We start from the raw sequence: 21,755 nt of genomic DNA, 5'->3' as shown, positions 1-21,755 counted from the left end.
GACTAATGACCTGCTTCTGGGACTTGCTGGGTAAATAACCATCTAGGTAGACCTGTTGCTATGGAGGAAAGCCCCCAGACCCTTGCTCTGTTGCATTACTTGTTTTAAAGCCAACATACTGGCATCTGCTTTGATTTTTATGGTCTAGCTTCATGGTTTATGTTGTGGGATTCATTTTACTGTAGGTAAAAAGTAATTTGGGGAGCTTGGGGCTGAAGCAAGAATAATAATGAAAATAATTATAACTACTATGTATTAATGACATTTGGTTCTATGGTAAACTTCATATGTATTATTTCATTGAATGCTCATAACCACATACAGAGTAGATACTATTACCATCATCCCTATTTGCAGATGAGAAAGATGGAGGCTTGAAGCTTATAGCAGTTACTCAAAGTAACTTTGAACAAGGCCACACATTCAGATAGTAACAGAATTGGGGTTTGAACTTGGGTTTTCTTTTCTTCTCCTTTTTTTTTTTCTCCCCTAAACTTGGGTTTTCTGACTTCAAAGCATGTGTACTTACCTACTTCACTACACTACTGCCTTCCATAAGTTCTGGCTGAGTTAGAGTTCTTTTTTTTTTATTATATTATGTTAATCACCATACAGTACATCCCCAGATGAGTTAGAGTTCTGGTAGCCAATCCACTGTGTATAGGTGCCTAGTGGAAAAATGGAGCTCACTTCCGGGGCTTCTGAGTAAAGGGTTCATTTGACACAACTACAGTAAAAACCCTGTGCAAGGTAAGTTCATGTTGTGTATCTTCCCTTAAGATTATTTCTTTGTCACAAAACAGAAGAATTTATATCTCCAACAGAATAGACGGAGTCTCATGAATTTTGCATCATACACGAAGGGTTAGTCAAAGGCTAAGGCAGGACAGAGGAGAACGATTTAGTCCTATTTACACCTCCACAGGGCCTTTAAATTCTTCTGCCTCCTGCGAGTCTTTGCCAATTTAGATGACAGCTTTCAAATTAGTGATGGAGAAAAGGTTTAACCTTTTATTTCTGGAACTTCCTTTATTCAGAACAGCTATTCTTGTGTTCTTTGTAGACTTGATTTTTTCCCTTTCTCATTTATCATGTAGTAATTTGGTATTCTATACAGCATGGGACTTTGAAATACATTTATGAATTTATTCTCACTTCTGACCTTCTAAATAAGCAACTTTCAACTACATTATCACCAAGAAAATAGGTTTAGTTCTCCTTCCTGTCCGTATTATAAAACCATGGGTAATTGAAACTATAGGTTTAATATGGCATTTGAGGCCCTCTCTATATAATTTTAACCTGGTCAGTTTTCCCATATTATCCCAGCTTATCTTCTGTCAATTTCTGTCACTTCACTAACACCCACTGTGCTAATTCAGACAAATCCAAGTCCCACTAGCTTTTGACACGCGACACAGTATGTTGAGAAAGACCTTTCCTGTCTTTTCCACAAACTGTATCTACCATCAGATTCTAGTTTAAATCTTTCCTGACACTCCCCCTCACCAGCCGTCCTGGAGAAAATCTTTCTCTTCTTTGATCTCTTGCAGTGTGTATAACTTTCCCTTGGATTTTGGTATTTATTACCTTGCACTGCTTATTAACTTTCCATGTCTATGACTCTGGTCATCTTTACTGGATTGTTAATTCTTGAGGTTCAAAACAGTTTTAAAATGTGGTCTCCTCTGCAATGCTTAGCACACTCCCAGCATGGAGCCCAACATGGCGCTTGAACTCACAACCCTGAGATCAAGACCTGACCCAGAATCAACATTTGGACACTTGACCAACTGAGCCACCTAGGCACCCCAGCACAGTACCTTGTACCTAAAGAAAAGGTTACTGAAATTTCACAGTAATTATAGTAATTTATATTAATATTATTTATATGAATTTTTAAGCAAGTTAAAGATCAACTCCTTTTAAAAAACGAAAAACATCAAAATAGGTCACGTTTTGATTTTAATTTGAAATTTGAAATTTCTTCTATCAAGTACTTTTAGGTTCTCTGCATTCCTGTACAGAATGGAGAATTTACTGATAGCCAATAAGAAATTCCAGTATTTTTTATTTCTTAGTTTTGGATATAAAATTGGGTATGCTCTGTGACAAGGGAAGTCAGTGATTGAATGCTGGCTCTACTTCTGATACCTACAGCCCGAGGTTTTAAAGTCTGTCTTAAACTATTATTGAGGATTTGCCAATTATGAAAGTTACCATATTTGTGTAATTTTGCTCTCTGTCATGAAGAAGTGGTAGGGTTTTCTTCAAGTTGCTTAAAACGAATACCTTTCTTATCTTTTTTTTCTCAATTATAAATCAGAATGAAGTATTTATTTATTTATTTACTAGCTTTAAAATGTTGTTTCTTAAAAAACAAGCTAGGCAGTAATTACTGACTGAATACCTGAATGCTTTCAAACTTTTTTTTTTTTTTTAGATTTTGTTTATTTATTTGACAGAGACAGCCAGTGAGAGAGGGAACACAAGCAGGGGGAGTGGGAGAGGGAGAAGCAGGCTCCCAGCAGAGCAGGGAGCCCGATGCGGGGATTGATTCCAGGACCCTGGGATCACGCCCTGAGCTGAAGGCAGATGCTTAATGACTAAGCCACCCAGGGGCCCCCAAACCTTTCTTTTTCTCTCTTTTTTTTTTTAAGATTTTATTTATTTATTTGACAGAGATAGAAACAGCCAGCGAGAGAGGGAACACAAGCAGGGGGAGTGGGAGAGGAAGAAGCAGGCTCACAGTGGAGGAGCCTGATGTGGGGCTCGATCCCATAACGCCGGGATCATGCCCTGAGCTGAAGGCAGACGCTTAACCGCTATGCCACCCAGGCGCCCCTCTTTTCTTTTTTAAAAAAATACCTTTATTTTCTTTGACAGGTGTCCAAAGGGGGGGAAAAAGCAAGAAGTACCATAGATTGCTGAAAATATAATAATTTGCAAAAATTATTAGAATTTTCATTTTATTTAGTATGGGAGGGTTTTGGTTACCACAAGTGAAAGAATGCTTGACACAAGCCAAGGCGATGTTTTGTTTTGTTTTGTTTCGGGGGTGGGGAGGTTGGAAACTTTGTTTTGTTCTTAATCCTAATTTGCACACTCTGAAAAAGGCCAGAGAATGTTACATATAAGGAATTTCTCAAATGCTAGGTTTCACCTGAAAATTCTAACACTTTGGAAAACTGGAACTTCGAGTTTAATAGCTAACAGTAATCACAGAATTGCCAAATAATAGAAATATGGGCATTTAAAATATTAACTACGCAAGGTACTGAGCTTCTATACCACCCCAAACGTATTACTTAATAAAATATATTTAATACATACCTTAATTCATTTTACATTAATTTCAAATATTAAAAAGGACTTCTTATACCTAATTGAGTCTTTTGTTTTCTAAATACTGTTACTGAGATAATGTCTCGTTCGATCCTTATCATAGTTGCACAGGCAGTTAGGGCAGATTCATGAAATGAGGGGCAATGAGGTTCAGCACAGGCAGGTGTCTTGCTCTCAGCGCTGGTAACATTTGCGGGGGACTCTTCTCTGCACTGTAGGGTGTTCAGCAGCACCTCGGACTCCAGGCGCTAGATGCCAACAGACACCCCCAACCCATCAGCTGTGACAACTAAAAATGCCTCCAGACATCAACAAATTCTTTGAGGGGCAAAAATCCCCCCCTGTTGAGAATCACTGGTACAGCCCACAGGTCACACAGCACGAGCCGTGGGATAAGAACCCAAACCCTCCAACTGCTCCGTACAGAAACGTAGGCCTTTCGATCTTACTGCCCAGGACCTGTATCCTGTGCAACCACACAGGATCTCCCAGCTGACAACAGAAACGTCAGGCCTGCTTACCTTCTCTCTCAGTGCAAACGCCTTTGCAAAAACAAAATGCCTCCCTCCTCGCACACCTTAGTAATTCCCTCTCCTATTTTGTTCCCTGTAATTCTTCTGATGGATTTATCTATAACCTTGAACAGAAATCCACGTACCACTTTATGAAGTTGGAGAAAAGTATCCGATGTGAGTATCCCAGCCTTCGAATTCTCGCTGTTTCCAGAATTCCTGTGTAGCGAAGCTGTACGAGGACTTTCTCTTTGTCATATTTTCTTGCCTGACGTTCATTATTTGGTTTGATGCAACGGACAAAGTGAGGCCGGCCCACCACCATTTTGGATAACAAATCCATCAGGGAATACTATAATATGCAACAAAAATAAATTTCTCAGTGTAGTATACAGAAACTTAGGGGCTTTCAAGAAAAAAAACCCTGAAAACTGGATGTTACATATGTTCATATTAATTCACATTCAATAGAGGAAAATCTCTGTTAATGAAAATTTTATTTATAGCGTATTTTTAAAAATACAGATTTACTCATAAAAATGTAGAGGCAATAACTTGGAACTTAGTTATTAAAAGATTCCCTGTACATTCTTAAGGCAAGTTTAATTAATAGATGGAATTACTTTTCATCTGATTTGCTTGTAAGTAATTATATGCCTTCACGGATACTTGCTGATATATAATATTTAGTCATACGACTGAATTTCTTGCTGATACTCTTACTTTTCCTTGTCCAACTTTTTTCTTCATATAAAAGTATGAATGTAAATGCTTCAAGGCCTGTCAGAATCATCTGGTTTAAAATAAGGAATGAGAAGTTAAAGCAGTTTAATACATAGGACGTAGGAGTTACAAAAATAAGCAAATTCACTTAAGTACTCTAATCTGTTCTAGTTTGATAATTTTCTTATTTATTTTAGAATTTTCAAAGTCACACAGATATGAAAACTGCATGTTCAGCAAAAGCGTATTAAAATGGTAGCCAATTATAGGACAACTAAGTATAACATTAAAATAATCACATCTCAACTAAAAGTGGAATCTCAGAAAATGAGCATGTTAATGACTGGGACTGCAATTTACTGGCAAGGTAACAGATGTATGAACACAGACAGCTGGTGTCCGTTGGATTTCTTTTAGTGCTGGAAACATAGAAGCCTATGGTTACAAAGCCAGAGCAAGCCAAATACGGAATTACACAAATGACAAAGCCTTGGGGGCGCCTGGGTGGCACAGTCTGTTAAGTGTCTGCCTTCGGCTCAGGGCATGATCCCGGCATTATGCGATCGAGCCCCACATCAGGCTCCTCCACTAGGAGTCTGCTTCTTCCTTTCCCACTCCCCCTGCTTGTGTTCCCTCTCTTGCTGGCTGTCTCTATCTCTGTCAAATAAATAAATNTGTCTGCCTTCGGCTCAGGGCATGATCCCGGCATTATGCGATCGAGCCCCACATCAGGCTCCTCCACTAGGAGTCTGCTTCTTCCTTTCCCACTCCCCCTGCTTGTGTTCCCTCTCTTGCTGGCTGTCTCTATCTCTGTCAAATAAATAAATAAAATCTTAAAAAAAAAAATGACAAAGCCTTGGAGTGGCTTGGCTTCTTCTTGGGCACTGAAACTCAGATGTGATGATCTTCAAAGCTGGGCTTGCCAATTTGGAGCCCCTTTTCATGGCGTTGATCTGTGAGCCATCATTCCTGTTGTCCTGCAAACACCTGCCAGGTGCTGGGGCATTTTGAGCAAGAGCCTTCCACAATTTAGGCCCTGGTTTTTCTTAGGGACCAAAGCATGGTGTTACATTATGTGCATTCTCTGCAGAATGGAAAATCACTTTAAAAAATTCATTATATACTATACGGGATTATCTTCTATCACTTTTCACTTCAGCTGGAGGAGTAAAATGATTTTATGAGCTAATGTTTTAAACATACACACAGTGTTGGATGTCAACAACAGTGGACTGATGTGGGTCTTGGGTAACTCCCTTAAAAAAGGAAAATAATCTGTCCATAATACGCTTGGTAATTCAGCTGTGCTGCAGTCCCGATTGCAGGTGGATGTACCAGCAGCACATGTGAGAGATTAAGTATATGAGTGTACTACGTGCTACTCAAAGATGATTAAGTACACACTGTCTGCTATGAGCTTAGGACTCGAAAAACTATTTAATAAAACTACCCAGCTATTTTTTAATTTTTTAAATTTTTTATTTTTTTAGATTTTATTTATTTATTTGACAGAGATAGAAACAGCCAGCGAGAGAGGGAACACAAGCAGGGGGAGTGGGAGAGGAAGAAGCAGGCTCATAGCGGAGNAAAGATGATTAAGTACACACTGTCTGCTATGAGCTTAGGACTCGAAAAACTATTTAATAAAACTACCCAGCTATTTTTTAATTTTTTAAATTTTTTATTTTTTTAGATTTTATTTATTTATTTGACAGAGATAGAGACAGACAGCGAGAGAGGGAACACAAGCAGGGGGAGTGGGAGAGGAAGAAGCAGGCCCATAGCGGAGGAGCCTGATGTGGGGCTCGATCCCATAATGCCGGGATAACGCCCTGAGCCGAAGGCAGACGCTTAACGACTGTGCCACCCAGGCGCCCCTACCCAGCTATTTTTTTTTTTTTAAAGATTTTATTTATTTATTTGACAGAGATAGAGACAGCCAGCGAGAGAGGGAACACAAGCAGGGGGAGTGGGAGAGGAAGAAGCAGGCTCATAGCAGAGGAGCCTGACGTGGGGCTCGATCCCATAACACCAGGATCACGCCCTGAGCCGAAGGCAGACGCTTAACCGTTGTGCCACCCAGGCGCCCCAATATGATTTTATCAAAAGAGATAAATAAGAATGGACACCAATAACGAGGGCACGGGTATCTGGAGTTCTTCAGAGCACAAAGGAAGTNTTTAGCCTAATTACTCCCCTTTTCCCACCTTAAATTGTACTATTAATAATTTCCAATTTTTAGTTAGTATTTTCTCCATCTTCATTGGCTGGTTCATATGATTATTTTTTTATTTTTTATTTTTAAAAAAGATTTAATTTATTTGTTTGAGAGAGCATACAAGCAGGGGGAGGGGCAGAGGGAGAGGGAGAAGCAGACTCCCTGTTGAGCAGGGAGCCCGATGCGGGACTCGATCCCAGAACTCCAAGATTATGACCTGACTGAAAGCAGATGCTTAAAACAACTGAGCCACCCAGGCGCCCCAATATGATTTTATCAGAAGGAGATAAATAAGAATGGACACCAATAACGAGGGCACGGGTATCTGGAGTTCTTCAGAGCACAAAGGAAGTAAAGTACTTCTTTTCTTCCTTTTCTCCCATATTGTCCAAGGAAGAAAGGTTAAGAAAGGTCACCTTGACACTATGCTAAGAACACAGTGGCTGATTTTGTTAGCATGTTACTATGTTTTCCCAGTATCCCTTCTCCTTGCCCCATGCTTATACCAGTTCTTTTTCTTTTGAGGTTTCATCTTGTCTAGGTGCAGGGAGATATGGAATGAGCCTGGATGCTCAGCCTCGTCCCATCTGCCCACCCCAAGGTCATTCAGGAGTGGGAAGAAGTGATAGGCAGTTATCAGAGCATGGAATTAAAAACCCTGCCAGGTTTTGTTCTAGGGGAAATGCATTTGGTTCTTTGGGCAAATTTTAACCAAAGTATAAACTTCCATTAAGACTGACTTAGTATGCAATAATTTTATAGATAAAATAGCAAAGCAAACCAATCCATAGGTTTTTTACAGTACTCTACTATTTTCTGTATCTAACAAATAGTAAATGGAATACAATGAGAACTATCTTTTGCTAATAGTACTCTGATATTTACTACTAGCTTTTGATGTGTAACTCTCATTTAAAATAAATAATAGGGGCACCTGGGTGGCTCAGTCAGTCAAGCGTCTGCCTTCGGCTCAGGTCATGATCCTAGAGTCCCAGGATGGAGTACCGAGTAGGGCTTCCTCCTCAGCAGGGAGTCTGCTTCTCCCTCTCCCTCTGACCCTCCCCTTTCTCCTTCTCTCTCCTCTCTCACTCTCTCTTTCTCTCTCTCTCAAATAAATAAATAAAATCTTTTAAAAAGTTTTAAAAAATAAAATAAATAACATTCCTGGGGCACCTGGGTGGCTCAGTCAGTTAAGTCTCTGACTCTTGATTTTGGGTCATCTTACGGGTTGTGAGGTCAATCCCCTATCAGGCTCTGAGCTGGGTGTGGAACCTGCTTAGGGTTCTCTTTCTTCACTCGTTCTGCCCCTCCCCTCGTCTGAAAATAAATAAATTAAATAAATAAGTAACATTCCTAAGCACAACACACCGTAATTTAATATCTTACTCTAAAATATGATGCAACTGTTTGTGTCTTCATGTTGGTGGTCTCTATGGCATGATGTGTGGCTTCTCCACTTTGATCCTGCAAAGACCAAGGAAGACAGTGATGTTTCAGTATCCACTGCACTTTATGATCTATAAGGAGCATATGGAATTTCCTTTGGGTGATCGTGGTCTATGCATTCAAATACATAAAATAACAAAAGGTTAATATTTTTACTTAGGGTAATTGTTTTGTCAGCCTCATTGGAATTTTAATTGATCTTGCAGGGAATGTGAATGTCTCAGACCTTAGCTAACATATTTTTAGTTGCTCTTAGTGTAACATTCAAATGAGCTATAAAGAAGAGTTAGGAATGTATCATAAATGCATGATTATTTTAGTGGCTAGAGTAATATAAACATAACATAGCTGTTTAAGCAGAAAAGAAAGATCAAAGGGAGAAAACCTACATAAAATGCTGTTTACTTTTAGGAGCACACAAATACTGTTGCTGTAAAGGTTAAATTCTTAGGCTCGCTGTCATGCAAAATGCATTTTCTTACCTTTGTCAAGTTGATTGATTTTTCTGAAGTCCTCATTTGATAATTTATTATATTTCTGGTTTTAGAATGTGGCAGATTACCTATAGGAATGTGGATGAAATTAATGTACATTTTAGAATACTTAATCACTAGAAGACTTTCTTCATTTACTTAAGTATTAAAATAAACATTGTTGATGCTGCAATAGTCATCCTCGGTTAAGTATTTATGAGAAATTTAAGGATAAAATATTATATAAAAATTTATAACAAATTTTAAATTTAGAAAAAAAAAACCCAACTTGGATATTAGAAAAAATACAGGTAAGTGTTAGACTTCCTTTAATTGCTACAAGATATGGTGTGATTCCGATAAAGGGAACAGTTTGCTTCATGTATGTGTGTATGTGTTAAATGGCATCTGAGATTTTCCTTAACAAAAAGGTAAGCTTTACAATGGGCCTTAAAAATCATATGGATCATTAATTCATATGAAATTGTTGTAAGAATATCAAGAATGGTTGAGAGCAATGGATATGTTCGATGCAGAAATAGATACGTTCAACTCAGAAATTAAGTGCCCAGTGCTAGGGCTACTTATATGTGCATAACCCAAGGTGTGAAAATACTCTGGTGTAGTGAAAAATTATGGCCCTAGAAACCAGGAATACCTGTATTTGAATCCCGGCTGTGGTAGTTATATTGTGTGGCCCGTCGATTGATCATTTACTTAGTCTTTGAGTTGCATTCTGAAACCGTATAATGGGGATAATGCTGTCTGCCTCACAGGATTTTGATGACATGTGACAGTATGTTTGGTGCACGGTGGGCACCCGGAAATGTTAGTTCATCTTCTCTCCTGTCCCACCCCTCACCAAGCACAATAAACAACCAACCCACAATCCAAGAGTTCATTATCCCAACAGTAATGTTCAAATATATCTCCAGAATTCAGTATCACTTCAGAAAGATTATTTCTTTTCACTTTCATTTGTCTAGGTGAGAAGTAGAGGCTACATGTTTTTTGTTTCTTTGTTCTTTAGAGAGAAAGAGAGAGAGAGAGAGTGCACGTTGGGGTGGGGGTGGGAGCAGAAGGAGAGGGAGAGAGAATCGTAAGCATGCTCCACGCCCAGTGTGGAGCCTGATGTGGGGCTCAATCTCGCAATCCTGAGATCATGACCTGAGCTGAAATCAAGAGTCGGATGCTTAATTAGCTGAGCCATCAGGTGCCCCAAGGCTACATGTTTTTGACAAATCCTTCGCATTCTTTGTGGTGGCAAAAGGCTGGCTTGGGAGTGATGATGCTGGTGGGACCCTGCCTGGGATGAGGCTGGCAGTGCCTTGGCTGTGCCGTCTACCCCCTTCCCTCGTTATCAGGAAAGGTGCTGCAATGGGTGTGTGTGCTGGCTTTCACTCTGAGGTGCACACCACACTGTCCACTCTTCTACTGGGAAACTTACTGCAGACAGCAGAGTGGACAGGCATAGTAACACATGGTCTTCAGAGGGGCAGCTGTGGACTTTCATTTTTTTTTTAAGGGAAGGTTTTAGAAAAAATTACCAAAATTACTATAGACATATACAAAGGATAGTAGCACACTATTAGAATAGACCCATTACTTAATAGATACCATTACTTAATATTAGCCAAATAAGAACTAAAAATTTAAGTTTCTCTGAAAACTAAAAAACTAGAGGAAATTTACTAAGGGATTAATAATTTCAGTGTAACAAAATTTATACACTAGTCATCAAATTGTTTAACAACAAAATAAATGAAAGCCTTCTAAAAATTCATTAATGCATATCAACAGGAACTAAAATTAGCATAGATCTTAATTTCAGAAAATATATCCACTTCACCTTTATAGTTGACCTGATGAACAAAACTGTAATAAACCAATGTAGATATGTAAGCTGCAAGGAATTGTGGTACATTTCCTCCTCAAAATGGCTGCACTGTATATCATATTTAAAGTCATACATGCAAAGGGTTATCTTAGAATCTTGGAGACAGCATAATATAGGATTGAAAAAACCCAACTTTCAAGCCTACTTCTAAGACTTCCCACAGGGGTAACACTAAGAAAGATGCTCAACATTTCCAAGACTCAAAGTCTCATCTGTACCAGTAATTCCTCCTCAGAGCGTTGCTATTAGGAATATATAAAAGTAGTCAGCACAGTGCCTAGCACACTGCAAATTCTAAACAAATTTATATTTATGTATTATTATTGTCATTATTGTCATTCATTATTATTATTATGTTTGCATATCTAGGTGAATATAAAACCCAAATGCCTCTGATACCTTTGAGATTCAGAGTGACTGAAACATCTTTTTTTTTTTTTTAAGATTTTTTATTTATTTATTAGACAGAGATAGAGACAGCCAGCGAGAGAGGGAANATTATTGTCATTCATTATTATTATTATGTTTGCATATCTAGGTGAATATAAAACCCAAATGCCTCTGATAGCTTTGAGATTCAGAGTGACTGAAACATCTTTGATTATGAAATTCTCTTCTCTTTGGCCAATGAGACATGGTTCTGCTGATAGTCAGGAGACAGAACATAGTATTGAGAACCNACAAAACATAGTATTGAGAATCTTGACTGCATATTTTATAAGGGTAAAAAACATGAGATTAGGTGCACAGATGCAGTTGGTGGATATAGAAAGAGATGAAAACTGTTAAAGTCAAAACTGAAGACATTTGCTTCTGGGCATGATAAAGTAACACAAGACTGGATTAACTGAAATAACTAAAAAAAAAAAAATACAAAATACATGAGTTTTTCTTCCTTTTCATTTTTTATTGTAAAACTTACATAACATAAAATTTAGCATCTTAATCATTTTTAAGTGTACAGGTCAGTAGCATTAAATACCTTCATAATGTTATGCAAACATCACCACCATCCATGTTCATAACTTTTTTCATCTTGTAAAACTGAAACTTTATACCCCTTAAATACTAGCTCTCCATTCCTCCCACCCCCAGCCCCTGGCAACCACCATTCTGCTTTCTGTCTCTATGATTTTGACTGCCCTAAGTACCTTATTCTGAAGAATCATACAGTATTTGTCCAGAAATAACAGTTTTTATACATTGTGCATCAGGCAGTACAGGACACTGATCCCTGAGTGAGGGGAAACAAATGAGGTGAGCCCTATTACTCCAGGTTTCTGTCTAAAGAGATTTTACACTGCAAGGAGGGAAACCCAGGTGAAGACTATGAAAAATAACAGAGGTAGCCAATAGAAAACACATCGAATGGTAGAGTCAGTCAAACCCAACCATATCAATAATCACATTAAATATAAATGATCACCCCAATTAAAAGGTAGAGATTGTCAGAACTTAAAAAAGCAAGGTCCACTACATATTGTCTACAAAAAAACCCACTTGAAATACAAACACAAAAATAAGATGAAGTTGAAAGCACAAAAAAAAAAAAATACACCATTCAACCACTAATCATAAGAAAGTTGGAGTCTATTATTACCAGACAAAGTAGATTCCAGAGCAAAGAATATTACCAAGGATAAAAGGGTCATTTAATAATAATATAGAGGTCTAGTCATCAAGAAGCTATAATAATTCTAAATGTTTGTGGGTCCAATAATAGATCTTAAAAATACATAAAACAAAAACTGATAGAAATGAAAGACAAAATAGATAAATTAATTATAATCAGATATTTCAAAACTCCTCTCTCAGCAACTGGTAGAACCAGGAGAGAAAAAACCAGTAAGTATATAGAAGATTTAACCAATACTATCAACCAAGTTGACCCAACTGACATTTATATAACTGTCCATCCAACAGAGTGGCATACACATTATTTTCAAGTGTAAATGAAACATAAAACAAGATATACCATATTCTGGGCCATAAAACATGTCTCAGTAAATTTAAATGGATTAAAACATAGAAAATATGCTTTCTGAGCGCTATGGAATTATATTAGAAGGCCGCAACACAAAGATATGGAAAATCCCAATATTTTTAGAATTGAAATATAATGCTTATAAATAATCCATGTAAGTACGTATATTAGAAATGTTTTCTTAAATCAATGACCTAAGCTCTCACCTTAGAAATCAGAAAAAGACAAAATAAAATCCAAATTAAACAGAAGAAAGGAAATAAAAATGAAAAAGCCTCCCTCTTCCCACCCCCCCAAAAAAAAGAAAGAAAAGAAGAAGAAGAAAAAAAAATCAACAAAATAGAAAACAAACCAATGGAAAAAAAAATCAGTGAAACTATAAACTCTATGCTGGTTCTTTGAGAAGATCAGTAAAATTGACAAATCTCTATTTCTAGAGATTCTATCAAGAATAAAGTGAATGAGGACACAAAAGATTCAGATCAGGAATGAGTGAGCTGATTAAATTCCAAGATCTATAGATATTAAGGGATAATAAGGGAACACTATAATCAACTTTATGTCAATGAATCTTACTACATAGATGTAACAAATTTCTTAAAAGATACAACCTACTAAAGAGCATCAAAAAATGAGATAAATATCCTATTTGTTAAAGAAATTAATTGAATTTGTAGTTCAAAACCTTCTCATAAAAAACCCTTCTGGCCCAGACGGCTTCACTGGTGAATTCTACAAAGGAATTTAGAAAGAAATAATACTCACTCTACTTTTCCTGAAAATTGAAGAGGAAGAAATATTTCTCAATTCACTCAATGAGGCCAACATTACTCTGATTCCAAAATTAGAAAAAAATTAGAAGATAACTATAGCTCAATATCCCTCAAGAACATAGATGCAAAAATTCTTAACAAAACGTCAAAAAATTTAATCCAGCAACATAAAAGTTCAATGCATTGTGACCATGTCAGGTTTTTCCCAGGAATAAAAAGTTGGCATAACATTCAAAAATTAATCAATGTAACTCATCATATTTACAGATTAAAAAAATAAACAAGTGATCATCTCAATAGATGCAGAAAAAGCATCTGACAAAATTCAAACACGAATACCTGATAAATACTTGAAAACTAGGAATAGAAAGAACTTCCTCCTCCTGAGTGAGGACGTCTATGAAAAACCTACAGGTAACATCATATTTATTGGGGAAAAACTGAAAGCTTTCTTCCCAAGATCAGGAATAAGGCAAGAATGTTCACTCTTAGCACTTGTATTCAATATTGCTTTGGTGATTCTAGCCAGAGCAACCAGGCAAGATGAAGACATAAAAAGTAAACATACTGGAGAAGAAAAGGCATACTCTTTTTTCACAGACATGATCATCTATACAGAAAATCCTATGGAATTCACTAAGAAAAGCTACTCTAATAAATGAGCTTAGCAACAATGCAGGGTGAAAGATCCATACACACAAATCAACTGGATTTCTATATACTAGCAACAAACAGAATTTGAATTAAAATTACCATTTATAATAGCATAAAATGTGATATATTAGCAGATAATTTGACAAAGAGACACAAGACACATACACTGAAAACTACGAAATATTGCTGAGAGAAATTAAGGAAGATTTAAATAAATGAAGAGCTATACTGTGCTTCCTTATTGGAAGACCCAATATTGTGAGGATATCAATTCTCCCAAAATTAATTTACAGCTTCAGTGCATCCCAATCAAAGTCTCACCAGGATCTTTGGTCGAAATTGACAAGCTTATTCTAACATTTATATGAAAAAGCAAAGGAATAATTGCCTCGACCACTCTGAAAAAGCCAGAGTTGGGAAGCTTATACTATCTGATTTCAATTGTTTTTTTTTTTTTTTTTATAAAGCTACAGTAGTCAAGAGTGTGGTACTGCCATAAAGCTAGACAAGTATCAAGGATGCACAATAGAAAAGTCTAGAAATAGACCTACATGTATATAGTCAATTGATTTTCAACAGGGTGCCCAAGCAATTCAATGAGGGAAAGAATAATCCTTCCAACCAATGGTGCTAGAACAATTGGAGAGGGATCAGAACGGTGGTGGGAAGGATTCCAGAGTCACAAGGAAATATCCTCTGGGGGTGATGAATATGTTCCCTACTGAATGTGGTGATGGTTTTATAGATGTTTATGCCTGTCAAAAACTCATCACGCTTTACTGTCTAAACATGAGCTATTTATTGTATGTCAGTTATATCTCAATAAAACCATAAAAAGAAATGCAAAATAATAAAACAAACTTCAATAAAGAAAAACAACCCAAACTACATTTTTTTCTACTTAAAAGCAAAAGCAAACATGTATATGGTTGGCTGGAACAAAGGCATATAAGTTTTTATTTTTTTTAAGATTTTATTTATTTGACACAGAGAGAGGTGTCGAGAGAGGAAACACAGGCAGGGGAGTGGGAGAGGGAGAAGCAGGCTTGCTGCTGAGCAGGGAGCCCGATGTGGGGCTCGATCCCAGAATGCTGGGATCACGACCTGAGCCGAAGGCAGACGCTTAACGACTGAGCCCCCCAGGCACCCCTATAAGTTTTTAATTAATAAGGCACAGCTCACTACACCTATAGAGTCTTAAAGTACCACCCAAAGCTGCACAGTCCTGAAAGAGAGGTCATTCTAAACTCTTCAGAGGTGAGCATATCCTTCTAACGAGTAGCTAAAATACCACCATATTTTCTGGCTAGTTCTTCAAAAACTTTTCTTGAATGAAAATCTAGTTTGTTTATATTCATTTTTATATATTCTTCAGACAATTTGGGCAGAATGTATTAAGAAATGCATATTTAGTGAGCTAAAAACAAACCAACATAAAAAAAAATTGGGGATTATACTCACGAAAATCACAGTCAGAAACTGCTGGATTGGGCCTGAGGAAATTTCTCAGTTAAAGGAAATTGCCTTAAGCTTACCTGTTTTTGTCAAAGGGTGACTGACTAGTTGGCGAATGACATTGTTTTCTGATGACCTCAAAAGCAGCACAATATCAGTTGGAAGAGTGTCTCTATTTTTAGCTAAGAACCCACTTGCATTATACAGGACCTGTTGATAAAGTAAGTTTCAGTATCACAATCAATGCCATTCTCATTGTCATCATCACCAGCAGCAGCGACAAAATCATGAATAGGTATTTACTGAGAACTTCCTCTGTGCTGAGCAACAGGTGTACAAAGGTTTATGAACGAAGTTCTTTACAACTTGGTTGGAAGAGCAAATTTTTCCAGGTCTACAGTATATTTTGTCCGAGAAAAATTGGTGTCTTGCTAATTTGGTTGGAATCATGGTTTGATGCCTTTCATTTATTATGTTGGAAACTTGGTGTTGCTTCCTTTCTGTGTTTGGAGGGTCGAGGGTGGCATAAAGGAGGCACCCTGGGGCCACGAAGGCATTCTCATTTCTATGGTAATTGATTCACAAGCAGTGAATTGGCCATTATAAATTTTTGTTTCACTAACAGTGTGGTTTAAGTACACTATGAATATTCATGTTTCTGGCACTTCTAAATAATTTTAACACTAAAGATCAATGTAATCCAAAGATTTCTGTAGGATGATCTCATATAGTTGTTGTTATGGAATGAACTGTGTCCCTCCACAATTAATATGTTGAATTCCTGATCCTAAATGTGACTGTATTTGGACAGGGTCTTTAAGGAGGTAATTAAGGTTAAATGTGGTCCTAAGGGTGGGACCCTAATCCCATAGGACTGGTGTCTTCGTAAGAAGAGAAAGACATACTTGAGATCACTTTTTCCCTCTCATGTACCCAGAGAAAAGGCCACATGAGAACACTGCAAGAATGCACCCATCTGCAAGCCAGGGAGAGAGGTCTCACCAGACAATGACCTTGCTGTCACCTTGATCTTGGACTTCTAGCCTCCAGAACTGTGAGAAAATAAATTTCTGTGCTTTAAGCCACCCATCCTGTGGTATTTTCTTATGACAGTCCAAGGTGACTAATACAGCTGTTAAAAACAACTGGATAAATTGATCTTAGCAAATTCTTAATGGATGTTTTGAAAAAGACTTATTTGGAAAAATCACATGCTGAACAGCATGGGAGAAGCCATAACTATAATATTTAAGGTAGATTTTTTTTCAGTGACAAAAGTCTGTGGAATATTGAAATCTGTGGAATAGAGAAGTCCTAGTAGACCTGAATCTTCCAAATTCTGTGTTATTTTATTTTGTTTCTGTATTTCTTATTCTCTGCATTTCTTTCTTGATTTTAATACCTTCTCAGTCCTCCAATATTTATACCATCATTGTGAAGGAATGACCTGTTATTCTCTGCAGAAGGGAAACAGAGCATCCTGTGGATTTAGGACAATATATCTGAGGTTTGCTCTGCTGTGGGGATGTGCATTTATCAAAGCATAAATATCCAACTGCTGAACAGTCCATTAGTCAACCCCCCTCGGCCAGCTCCATTATCCGACCACACCTCCAATTTGGCACTTTCTCCTGTTGGGCAGGAGGAGAGACAAAGGCTTCTATGGAGAGAGAAGCACCTCAAGTCTATAAAAGGCAGTTTATGCAAAAGGTTCCCAGCTAACATTAAAAGAAGGAAAAAGTAGGTCCCTGTTGCCAGCCAATCTCCCCCAAAGCCAGATCTTAGGATCAGAAAAATGGAGGCTTTGATGCTTGTCTCTTTTCTTTCTTGTTTTCTCTTAGTTTCTTAATAAATTCCTCCAGAAAAACTATACCATTGTCAAAGTAGGAGAAGGATTTTTTGTTAACCTTCTCAGAATAGATGCTAGAGCAGAATGCTCTGGAGCGGGAGTTCCACCAGTCAATTGGACAGACTGTAGGAAGTTGAAGAACAAAGTCAGGGCTAGATTGGGGCAGAAACAGATGCCTATCTCATTACAACCATCTGTAAATATTTTGGGCCATAGTTTTCATGTTTATCATTATTATTTGATGAAAGACTAAGAGAAACTCATTCATAATTCTTCACAGACCTTACCTTTCCTGCATAGTGGTGAATTCCAAAACTAAGTTCCATTCTTTTGGGCCTCCAGAAATACTGTGATTTCAGGTTACCTTCAAATTTTTCTATAGAAAAAAAATTGAACTCCAATATCAAGTTATGTAAGGAAATGCTCAGAAAATACTGATTGACAGAATCATCTCTTTCACCATAAAATGGACAATGAGCAGTGAAAAGACAATTTTACATAATGATAAATGCAGATTTGGAGCATAAATGTTGCGACCAAACTCAAGATCACTAGTTGAACCATTCTATTATGATTTAGAGCAGCAGTTCTTAAACCTTGGCAAACAACAGAACCCCCCTGGAGGGCTTATTAAAACACAGAGTTTCTGACTTAGTAGATCTGGTTGTGTGTGTTGGGGGGGATCCAAGAAGTCACATTTCTAGCAAGTTTCCAGGTGATGCTGATGGTCCTGGTCTGGGGACCACATTTTGTGAACCACTGGTCCAGAAGAAGGAAACTACTTGAGATTAACTGATCAAAGAGGTTTGTGAAACCCAGTTTGATGTGAAGCCATGAGCCTAGAAATCTGGTATTCTGGCTCTCTTTTCTTTTAGAATACATTATTATTGATTACATAGGAAAAATGTAGGGTCATAAAGGCAGTTACAGTCCTATAACAATTGTGCCACCTTCAGAGAATTTTTTACTCCATGTCCTAGAAGGGACATTTTAACCTTGAAATCAAGTGATTGCTATGAGACAACTTCCCCCAGAACTTTGGGATTGTTTTGTTTTCCATCCGTATCGTCCAATTAGAGGAGAGAATAAGCCAATGAGTGAGTCACCAGGAAGCAACATCACAGACTTAATGATAAGAAACAGACTCATCACCCAAAGTAAATGAGAGAAAATGTGAATCCAAATTTTCTGCAAATATTTATTATACATAATCAATATCTCCTACCATTAGGGAATATGGTATTTCTCCATTAAAAATGATTTTTTACCTAAACAAGCTAGAGTTTTATTTTTTAATCTAAGGAATAAGACATTCTTAATTTTAACCATTTTAGATGATAATCTATTAAAAACACATACATATCTTTGCCTTCTCAAACAGAAAAAATGAATATGTTTACACTTTCTTTGATGACTCGTGATAATTGTCAATATTTACTAATATACTGTAATTTAGAGATTATTAAGGTAATGGAGGCTATTTGCCTCTATTAGACATGTGCCTAGATGAATTTATTAACTACCTCTTTTCAATTTCCAGAGCTGGTCTTTTGCCCTGCCCTCCGATTTTTATATTGGGCCTGGGTAGTTTCTTTTTTGAGGAGGTGGGGCTTGATAATTTCTGAGGCTATTTCTAACATAAGATCCTATGACAATGTAAGGAGAAGTCCAATACCAAACTTGTTTAATTCATCACGAAATATTTCACCCTATTTTAAACATTCACTGGTCCAGATATTAGACCCAAAGCCTCTTCTTTAAAGTTACATATGCAGGCTTTGTGATAGCTATTTTCTTCCAGATAATTAACACAAAATTCTTTTTAAGTCATCCAGAGCATTCTATTACTGCAGCACAAAATGATGCAGACATACCGGGTTTAAAACTCACCCACGAGAGTCTGGTCAGTGGCCTTGGGAAACTGACTTTCTTCATCGAGCAGGGATAGCAGACCCATTGGCTTCTGCAGAAACATATCTAGGAGGGGACGGTTATCTTCATATTCAATCATTCTGGCATTAACACCTTCATTTAGATATTCATTCTATAGCAGGACATGATACATAGAAAAAAATCACTAAAAAAATGGTGAATTGTGAAATTGTGAAAGGTAGCTGGACAGTAATTGCCCCAAATTCTCTTTTACACATATTATAATAAATCGCTTCCTATGAACATTGCCCTTAAACTGAGGCTATCATTTTATTTTTCTTTCCCTGAAACTGAGAGTTCATTGAAGTCAGCAGTGATTCAAGGTAATAATAAAAGGTTTCTAGTCTCTATACCAGAATTATAGACATCTTAGGCTTTCAAAATTGCAAGAGAATATGTTGGTAATGAACAGTAATAAAGTTATGCTCCAGAATTTATAGAATATCAATTAGGTATATCTTACATTTCCCCCAATTTAAGCCTTTGATCTAGTTTCAGAAATGGATCTCTCAAGAACATCTACTTAACTTCTCAGTCATGATGACATTTACATTGTTACATTGTTACATGGACAACTCTGGGTCATAGGAACAGCCAGTAGCTTTAGAACCAAGAACACCTAGGTTCATATCCAGGCTCTGTCTCTTAACTAGCCATATAATCCTTTGGAATTTTTTTATTCTGTAATCTCCCACTGTCTCATCTACCACATGGAGGAAACGATTTCCATCTAACAAGGTAAATCTATCTGGTACATTAACAACCAGCTGCTGTTGAGTATACGATAAGATGCATAAAATAAAAATGATGAGTAACAATTAGTGTAAGACCATGGTGCCCACACAACACAGATGTTGATGATCTATTTTACCAAAGGGGAAGAACTGTGCTGTTGCTCCATTTCTATGACTCTTCCCTCACACTGTGCCCCTGCCCCAGGGCTGTACTCTGTAAGGGGACATGCATGACCCCTGGACCACTTGAAGTCATGCTCCCATGCAGGGCACTCACCAGTTCTCAGGTGATAAAGCAGATATCACTGGGAAGTGTATGAAATAACTCTTGCCTAGGGCAGAATATCCCACACAATTCACAAATATAAAATGACAGGCTATTTTCATTATTATTTTAACTTAAAAAATTTTTTGTTATGTAAGGCTCCATGCCCAGCATGGAGCCCAATGCGGGGCTGGAACTCAGAACCTGGAGACCAAGACCTGAGCTGAGGCCAAGAGTCAGACACCTAACTGACTGAGCCACCCAGGTGCCCCTTCATTATTATTTTAATATATTCTTTAAGTCATTAAATATTTTCATTAAACATCTCATAATAAGGCATCGTTGACGGGTGATAAAGGGATGTTTAACACAAACTCCCTGTCCTCAGTGGATTTAAGATCTAACGTGAGTGATAAGGTTAGTAAATAAATATTCAAAATGCAAGGTAACATATGATAGAAGAACAATATGTACAACGTACTCTAAGGAGTTCTGAGAAAGAGAATTTATTTCCGGCAACTTCGTGGAGGAATTTAGCCAATGGCAGGTGGGGCATTTGATAGTCCTAAACTTCTAATCAGTATTTGGGTGATTATGAAATTGAAATCTCATTTCAAGGGTGTCACCAGGAAAAATAAGTGTACATTTTTTAAGACAAAAAACTAATAGGTAAAAATTTGGCAGTGCCCATTGACCTAAAAGGTAGCTCACCTGAAAGTCATTTAGTTTATCCAGTACATAAAAATGGAAACAATGTCTGGAAGTTTCACAGCTTTTGCATTTGAAGGTAACCTTGGGAGCAATATGTGGACCCAGAATGACTTTACTAGTAGACACATCAGGCTGACAGCACATTATAGCTTAAATGACAACTGCAAAGTTCAGAAGAGGTTTTGTCTGTTTTGTATAGAAAGCACACAAGGTTAAGGTCTAAATCAATGCATTTGTCATTTCTATTTGCCTGTGTCAAAATCCACAGGACGTTTTTGTGGCAGGTGAGACAGAACAGAGAGGAGTAACGTGGAAAACAATGGGCTCCCCTTGAAGATACCTGTTAGTGTTATGGACTCCAGGCAAACCAACAGAGAAAACATGCTATGACTCAGGATTTATAAAGCACTTTTAGTAAAATGAGTGTGCCTAAAACAATAGATTATGCATTTTTAGAGCAGTTATGACCACAAAATATTTAGTTATTTTTAAGCATAAGAGGAGAAAAGAAGCTCATATATCTCTTAAGAAAGTCCTCTGCTATGCCCCGTATGTTAAAAATACATCTAGAGCAGAAGATAAGTGGAGTTAGGGGCGCCTGGGTGGCTCAGTGGGTTAAGCGTTTGCCTTCTGCTCAGGTTGTAACCCCAAGGTCCTGGGATTGAGCCCCATGTCAGGCTCCCTGCTCGTTGGGAAGCCTGCTTTTCCCTCTCCCTCTGCCTGCCACTTCCCCTGCTTGTGCTCTCTATCTCTCAAATAAATCAATAAAATCTTAAAAAAAAAA

The 21,755-nt window shown here is 37.5% G+C and overlaps 1 protein-coding gene across 7 annotated transcripts in view; it reads right to left on the bottom strand.

The window, feature by feature from the left end:
• Positions 1 to 21,755, bottom strand: part of MYO3A (myosin IIIA) — a 236,746-nt gene that overhangs the window by 53,047 nt on the left and 161,944 nt on the right. For all 7 annotated transcript variants that reach the window (XR_004620761.1, XR_004620760.1, XM_034643926.1 and 4 more), the window contains 6 exons: positions 19,220 to 19,373; positions 17,617 to 17,705; positions 15,561 to 15,690; positions 8,727 to 8,806; positions 8,185 to 8,262; positions 4,004 to 4,209 (listed from right to left, as the gene is read on the bottom strand). Coding sequence is in view for 5 of the 7 variants with exons in the window: in XM_034643926.1 (XP_034499817.1) it covers positions 4,004 to 4,209; positions 8,185 to 8,262; positions 8,727 to 8,806; positions 15,561 to 15,690; positions 17,617 to 17,705; positions 19,220 to 19,373 (737 nt within the window). In the remaining 2 variants the exon portion in view is untranslated. The remainder of the gene's footprint in view (positions 1 to 4,003; positions 4,210 to 8,184; positions 8,263 to 8,726; positions 8,807 to 15,560; positions 15,691 to 17,616; positions 17,706 to 19,219; positions 19,374 to 21,755) is intronic.

This window comes from Ailuropoda melanoleuca, chromosome 15 (assembly GCF_002007445.2).
Source record: "Ailuropoda melanoleuca isolate Jingjing chromosome 15, ASM200744v2, whole genome shotgun sequence".
Lineage (NCBI taxonomy): Eukaryota > Metazoa > Chordata > Mammalia > Carnivora > Ursidae > Ailuropoda > Ailuropoda melanoleuca.
The sequence above is the reverse complement of the archived record's forward strand: the minus strand, read 5'-3'. Positions and strand labels throughout refer to the sequence as shown.